The 7863-nt window shown below is 46.9% G+C and overlaps 1 protein-coding gene across 1 annotated transcript in view; it reads left to right on the top strand.

Annotated features, from left to right (window-relative positions):
- Positions 1-3589, top strand: part of LOC133122407 (calmodulin-regulated spectrin-associated protein 3-like) — a 42129-nt gene extending 38540 nt beyond the window's left edge. Inside the window, 4 exon segments of the mRNA XM_061232365.1 lie at positions 321-414; positions 664-782; positions 1881-1999; positions 2730-3589. Of these exon segments, the coding sequence (XP_061088349.1) occupies positions 321-414; positions 664-782; positions 1881-1999; positions 2730-3032 (635 nt within the window). The 3' untranslated portion in view covers positions 3033-3589.
- The last annotated feature ends 4274 nt before the right edge of the window (positions 3590-7863 follow it).

Raw genomic sequence — 7863 nt, 5'->3', positions numbered from 1 at the left:
TACTACCCCTCTACTGCCCCCTGCTACCCTTCTACTGCCCCTCTACTGCCCCCTGCTACCCTTCTACTGCCCCTCTACTGCCCCCTGCTATGACTCCACAGCCCCTGGCTATCCTCTCTGTGTGATTGGCTGTGTGTGATTGGGTCTTTCTGTGATTGACACCATGTGATTGGCTGTGTGTGATTGGGTCTTTCTGTGATTGACACCATGTGATTGGCTGTCTGTGTGATTGGTTTTCCCAGTGATTGACTCTGAGTGATTGGCGGTGTGTTATTGGCTCTCGTTGTGTGATTACGTCTCTCTGTGATTGGCTCTCTCAGGCTCAAAACTCAGCAAAGTGTACTCCCACTCGTCCCTCAACCTGTCCAGCATGGCCAATGACACCAGCAGCAACAAGATCAACAAGTCACCCAGGTATCCACATTCCAGTCTTCTCCCCTTTCCTCTCTTTCTCTCTCATCCGCTCTCTCCCTCCCTCTCTCCCTCTCTCCCTTCCTTCCTTCCCCCTCTCTCCATCTCTTTCTCTCCCTCATCCTGCCTCCTACCCCTCTCTTGGTCACTGTTTCCTCCTCTCTCTCTCTCTCCCCCCCTCTATCTCCCTCTCTCTTGTTCTCTCTACATTTTCAGCTCAATTTTCTGACACTTGTCTCTCTCGCCACTCAGCCGGCCTCAGTCGCCCTCAAGGCTGATGTCACCCAGCCGATTGGCCAATCAGAACGGAGAGAAAGACTGGGAGAACGCCTCCACAGCCTCCTCCCCTGCGTCCATTCCGGAATACACGGGTAAGGTGACCCTTGACCTCTTGGTTTAGGACTTGGAAATGTAAGTCGGGGAGTTGAGAGCATAGGGTCATCCTAATCGTTTATTTCATACTTTCTCGTCTTCTCCCTTCATTACTGACTGAAATCATTTGAGGTCTCCCCTTCTTAAGGACATTCCAACCAATTAAATGCTGCCATGTTTGCATGGCTGCAAGGGTTCCATTTCCTTATTATGGGCTTGGATCTGAAGGACCTGGTCGTAAAGATTTTAACTGAGAACAAACATTGCTGTTGTAGTTTTTAACTGAGAACAGACATTGCTGTTGTAAAGATTTTAACTCAGAACAGACATTGTTCTTGTAGTAAAGATTTTAACTGAGAACAGACATTAATCTTGTAATAAAGATTTTAACTCAGAACAGACATTAATCCTGTAGTAAATATTTTAACTCAGAACAGACATTGCTTTTGTAAAGATTTTAACTCAGAACAGACATTGCCGTTGTAGTAAAGATTTTAACTCAGAACAGACATTGCTCTTGTAGTGATGATTTTAACTGAGAACACACAATGCTGTAGTGAAGATTTTAACTCAGAACAGACATTGTTCTTGTAGTAAAGATTTTAACTGAGAACAGACATTAATCTTGTAGTAAAGATTTTAACTCAGAACAGACATTGTTTTTGTAGTAACGATTTTAACTCAGAACAGACATTGCTTTTGTAAAGATTTGAACTGAGAACAGACATTGCTGTTGAGTAATGAGTTTATTCTTCAGATTCTTCCTGAGTCTGGATACTTTAGCTGTATTGTTTTGTGACCTTCATCCATTCGTATGTTTGTGTGTTCATGCGCACGTCTGTTTGTGTTGTTTTCTTTCATAGCATGAAGGACTTTGAAGCGCTTTGTAGAAAACAGCTCTTGTGTGATTCTTACTATGATTTTGATTTCATTATGCATGTTACCTGTGCAGCCCTGGGCGTTAGTTTCTGCTTTGATTTCGGGGCGTGTGTGTGTTTTTGGTTTAGCTGGGTGTTAGTTTCTGCTTTGATTTCGGGGCGTGTGTCTTTTCGGGGGTCCTGTTGTTTTTGGTTTAGCTGGGTATTTGGGTGTTTCAGGGCCCAAACTCTACAAGGAGCCGAGTTTTAAGTCCAACAAGTTCATCATCCACAACGCCCTGTCCCGCTGCTGCCTGGCTGGGAAGGTCAACGAGCAGCAGAGGAGCAAGATCGTGGAGGTGAGTCTGCCTGTGCCAGCCACTGTCATTGGCCAGGAGGGGGCAAGGACATTCACTGTCAGCCGCTTTCATTGGCTGAGCTGGGACAGACCTGGCAGGTGTCAGTCACTCCCATTGGTTGACTTGTGCCAGGCCCATCTGTGTTTTAGTATTAGTCATACGCAATATGAAGAGTGAAATGTGTAACCTGCGGTGTTATGTTATATCCAAACACTCACTCCCTGCATCTCTCTTTCCCTCTCACCTGCTCTGTCTTTCCCGCTCTCCCTTTTTCTCTCTCCATCTTTTCCTTTCTCTCCCTCCCGCTTTCTTTCACTCTCCCTCTGTCTCTCTCCCCCTCCCTCACTCCCACTCTCTCCCCCTCTTTTATCCTCTTTCTCTCCCTCTCTCTCCTATACTCCCTCCACTCTCTCTCTCCCCCTCTTTTATCCTCTTTCTCTCCCTCTCTCTTCTATACTCCCTCCACTCTCTCTCTCTCCCCCTCTTTTATCCTCTTTCTCTCCCTCTCTCTTCTATACTCCCTCCACTCTCTCTCTCCCCCTCTTTTATCCTCTTTCTCTCCCTCTCTCTCCTATACTCTTCACTCTCTCTCTCTCCCACACTCCCTCCACTCTCTCTCTCTCCCCCTCTTTTATCCTCTCTCTCACTCTCCCTCTCTCTCACTCTCTCTCTCTCCTACACTCCCTCCTCTCTCCCCCCCCCCCCCCCCCCCCCGCTCTCTCTCACACAGGAGATGGAGAAGTGCACCTCCAACCACTTCCTGATCCTGTTCCGTGACTCCAGCTGCCAGTTCCGGGCGGTGTACACCATGAACCCGGAGACGGGGGAGATGGTGCGCCTGACGGGGATCGGGCCGCGCGTGATCAGCGCCGCCCTGGTGGAGTCCATCTACAAGTACAGCTCCGACCGCAAGCAGTTCACCGCCATCCCGTCCAAAACCATGAGCATGAGCGTGGACGCCTTCACCATCCCCGGCCACCTGTGGCACAGCAAGCGGCCTGGCACCCCGAAAAAACCCAGCACCCCAAAATAGCAGTCTGGGCACCCCCGTCTGCCTACTGTGGACTACAGGTCTTGTCTCAGTTTGGCCCGGGTAGAGTAGAGGACTCTGAACACTATGGAAGTACCCGGGGGAGCTGCTAGGGGGCGCTAAAGGAGCAGCATTTCTCCTCTTGGTCTCTCTCTCTCTGTCTCCATCCCTTATCCACGGATGCTGGTGGCAGACTCATTTCCTGTTCCACACACTGTCCGACTTCCTGTCTGCCCCGTCCCCCACCCCCGCATACCCACAACGGAGAAGAAAAGAAAGAAAAAGAAATTCAGTCTTCTCTCAGAGCCATCTGGTGCCCTTGTGGGAAGCATTACATTTAATTCTTTTGTAGAACGTCTGTTTCCTTACATTTTACTGGATATAAGCAAAACAGGGCTTTTGGCCTGATCTGTCATCTCACCACACACACTCACACGCACACACACACCGACACACACACACACACACACACACGTGAATGCCAAAACTCATACATATGAACACATGCACCCATGCCCCTACACAACCTCACATACAAATACACTCGCACACACACACAAACACACACACTCACACACATACATGCACACACACATATATACACACTGACACACAAACATACACACACATGCATACACACACTAAAACACACACATACACTCAGAGACACAAACATACAGAAATACTCATACACAGATATGTACACTCAGACACCCAAATATACACACTCACAGAAACACTCCAAACACTCTCACACGCTCACACACACATACAACACAAACACTCTCTCACACACAAACACTCAGACACACGAACATACATCATACATGAATGGTAAATGGTTGGCATTTATATAGCGCCTTTATCCAAAGTGCTGTACAATTGATGCTTCTCCATTCACCCATTCATACACACACTCACACACCGACAGTGATTGGCTGCCATGCAAGGCGCCGACCAGTTCGTCAGGAGCATTTGGGGGTTAGGTGTCTTGCTCAGGGACACTTTGACACAGCCCAGGCGGGGGATCGAACTGGCAACCCTCCGACTGCCAGACGACAGCTCTTACTGCCTGAGCCATGTCGCCCCATGCACACTGAAACACTCACTCACGCACACACACACACACACTCACACACACACACAGACACACACACTCACACACACAGACACACACACAGACGCTCACACACACAGACACACACACACTCTCACACACAGATGCACACACACACAGACACACACTCACACCAGACACAGACACTCACTCACACACACACACACACACACACACAGACACACGCTCACACACACAGACACACACACACTCACACACACACAGACACACACACTCACACACAGACACACACACACACACTCTCAAACACAGACACTCACACAAACCGACACACACTCTTACACACGCACACACACACAGACACACACACACACACACAGACACACGCTCACACACACAGGCACACACACACTCACACACACACACTCTCACACACACACACACACACAGACACACACTCACACACACACACACACACAGACACACACACACACACACACACTCTCACACACAGACACTGACACAAACCGACACACTCTTACACACGCACACACACACAGACACACACACACACAGACACACGCTCACACACACAGACACACACACACTCACACACACACACACTCACACACACACACAGACACACACTCACACACACACACACACACACACACACACTCACACACACACATACACACACACACAGACACACACACACTCACACACGTATGCACACAGAGCTAAGTGTATGTGAGGACAGCAGAGCCAGGCCTTACTCAGCTCTTCTCCGTGTAAGGAGAATCAGGGTACTGTACGTCTAACTCTAACCTTGTTTATCTGCTCCAGGAAAAGTAGCTTTCGGCAGAACTGCAGTCGTTAAGTTCTTGAATGTAAAACAGACCAAAATGGTTTTTTTTTTGTTTTTTTTACTTTTGTGTCTTCAAATGGCAGTTGGGGACAGAGGGTTTCGTGGTCATCCTTGGGCAGTGGTTGGGTGGGGATGGGGAGGGGGAGGGGGAGGGGGCGTGCCGGATTTAAGGGCGGGGTTAGCCTTGTGCTGCAGTCACCATTTGTAAGTAATATTCCTGTACAGTCAGACTGGAAAAAAACAACCTCTAACATAGTAGAACAAGGTAATTCCCTGAGGGAGTACCTTAGCTTCTTTTGCCTGTCGCAGCAGTCTGATAGATTCATGGTGATGGATGTTTGTCACAGCTATGGAGAAAATTGATTGAACGCTTCTTAAGTGAAGACAGTTCTTTTTTTTTTTTTACAATTTATTGGTTACAAACTTTTACTATTATTTCAACCAGTTGTCATGATCAGCAAATGAATGGAAATATTTATGTTTGGCTTTACATTCTAATGTGGTCAACAGTTTATGAAACAATATCAAAAGTTTGATTCTACACAGACACATACCCATGAACTGTGAAAATTTGATGTGGTCTCAGTTTTCTCCAGAGCTGTGTACTGCTTTCTTTGTGCATACAAAATGGTGGACTCCGGTCTCCGGATTTATCACTGATCTCAGATCAGTTGCTTGCCCCCCCCCCCATGTTGTAAATGTTTTGAGGATCCAGAGAAGAAGAATGCAAGAAGTGATGCAAGGCCCAAATTTTTCTAAAGGACAGAAAGTGAAGAAAACAAATCTGTATCAAAAGGCTGTTTTTTCTGTTTTTTTCTTAATTTTTTTTCCCCCACAATAATTTGTATGAAATTATAACAATAACCACTGTATCGGCATGGGAGATGTTCTTTTTTTTTGTGCATGGATGAGCCAAAACTGACCCCCTCCCCCTGCCCCCCCCCCACCTCCCTAACACCCCCACCCCTGCCACACACCACCATAGAACTCTTGAGTTGAACATGGAGTTCTGGCATGACCGCCCTGCAGATGGAATAAAGAGGCGAGGGCCTTCCTCGCCTGCTCCTTCATCATCCTCTCCGGGCCTCCATCTTCTGTCTCTGTTTCAGTTCCTCAGCTGTGTATGTAGTCTACTCTCTCGCTCACTCCCTCTGCCGCCTTTCTCTCTCTCTCTCTCTCTCTCTCTTTCTCTCTCTCTCTCTCACTCCCTCTGTACCTCTCCTCCTCTCTTAACGGAAGTACATTACCGGAGCAAGACCGGCAGACTCTTGCTTCTGGCCTCCCTCCCTCACACCCTTACCTAATTTTTTTAATGCTTTTTTTCGCCCCCCCCCCCCCTCTATCTATCTTTCTCCATCTCTTTCTCACAATTTTGGTTGTGCTTGGTGATGACTGTTTACCTCTAAGGAGTAAGGCCGCAGATTTTGCAGACTCAACACGTACTCAACTCTGCGAACTTACCATGGAATCAAATGTCCTGTCTCCCTGCCTTTGAAGCCGACGCTGTCATTTCTGCTGCATCGCCTGTAACCCTTAGAATTTTCTCAAAATTCTAGGTCAGTGTTCTAGAATCCCATTGGCTTCAGTTCACCAGTAGTGATTGTAGTACATCAACATCATTAAAAAAAACACCTGAGAGGGTTAGATTTCATGAGGGCAAGTCTATTACTGTGCAACACAGTCGTCTTGTCGGCACCGGAAGCTTCCGTGCTTGGGCGGGCAGAGTTTGCAGTTTGGTGTCTGGAGTTGTGGTAATGGGGTAATACATTACTGCCTTTGAGCTGAAAATACCCTTCTTTTGCACACATGATTCATAAACGCCCCAATATTCCATTACATTACATTATTGGCATTTGGCAGACGCTCTTATCCAGAGCGACGTACAGTTGATTAGACTAAGCAGGAGACAATCCTGGAGCAATGCAGGGTTAAGGGCCTTGCTCAAGGGCCCAACGGCTGTGCGGATCATATTGTGGCTACACCGGGATTAGAACCACCGACCTTGTGTGTCCCAGTCATTCACCTTAATCACTATGCTACAGGCCCCAGTATTCCCCACCTAAGTCATAAATACCCCAATATTCCAGACATCACTCATAAAAACCCCAATATTCCACACATCACTCATAAATACCCCAATATTCCACACCACTTATAAATACCCCAATATTCCAGACATCACTCATAAAAACCCAAATATTCCACATATCACACATAAATACCCCAATATTCCACACATCATTCAAAAATACCTCAATATTCCTGACCTAAGTCATAAATACCCCAATATTCCTCAGATGACTCATAAATGCCCTAATATTCCACACCACTTGTTAATACCCCAATATTCCTCAGATGACTCATAAATACCCCAATATTCCACACATCTCTCATAAATACCCCCCCTCCCCCCCATGCCTCTTCAGAATAAGTTGTACATAAATACAGACTAATCCAAGGTTACTGGGATGACACTAATAAAAACCTGTTTTGAGTAATCTGGTCTGTCCTGGGTTTCTCACTTTTCACATGCTCACAGATTCAGCACTCAAAAGAAATACAAAGCCTTCTCACAGATTTGCCAGAACGATGCCATGCGCTGAGCCTGAGCAGTCAGGTTGTCATTGTGATTTACTCTGACGGCGCTAAAAGGCGACATGCTCGGTAATCCTGTTCTCTCGGCTGCTGTCAAGCACACTTCTGTTAATAATTACTAGTCACAGAGCTCCTGCTTGACCTCTTAACCTTTTGAAGAGTAGGGTTTTCTGAATGTTTTTTGCCCAACGTTCTAAGTCAGTGTTCTAGAACTCGACTTTGCTTTGAACTACCAGCAGCGATTGTGACATCAGCATTATGTCCAGTTAAAGACATCTGTGATCTTAGGCCTT

Source organism: Conger conger, chromosome 2 (genome assembly GCF_963514075.1).
Source record: "Conger conger chromosome 2, fConCon1.1, whole genome shotgun sequence".
Lineage (NCBI taxonomy): Eukaryota > Metazoa > Chordata > Actinopteri > Anguilliformes > Congridae > Conger > Conger conger.
Note: the sequence above shows the minus strand (reverse complement) of the source record. Positions and strands in the feature narration are given on the sequence as shown.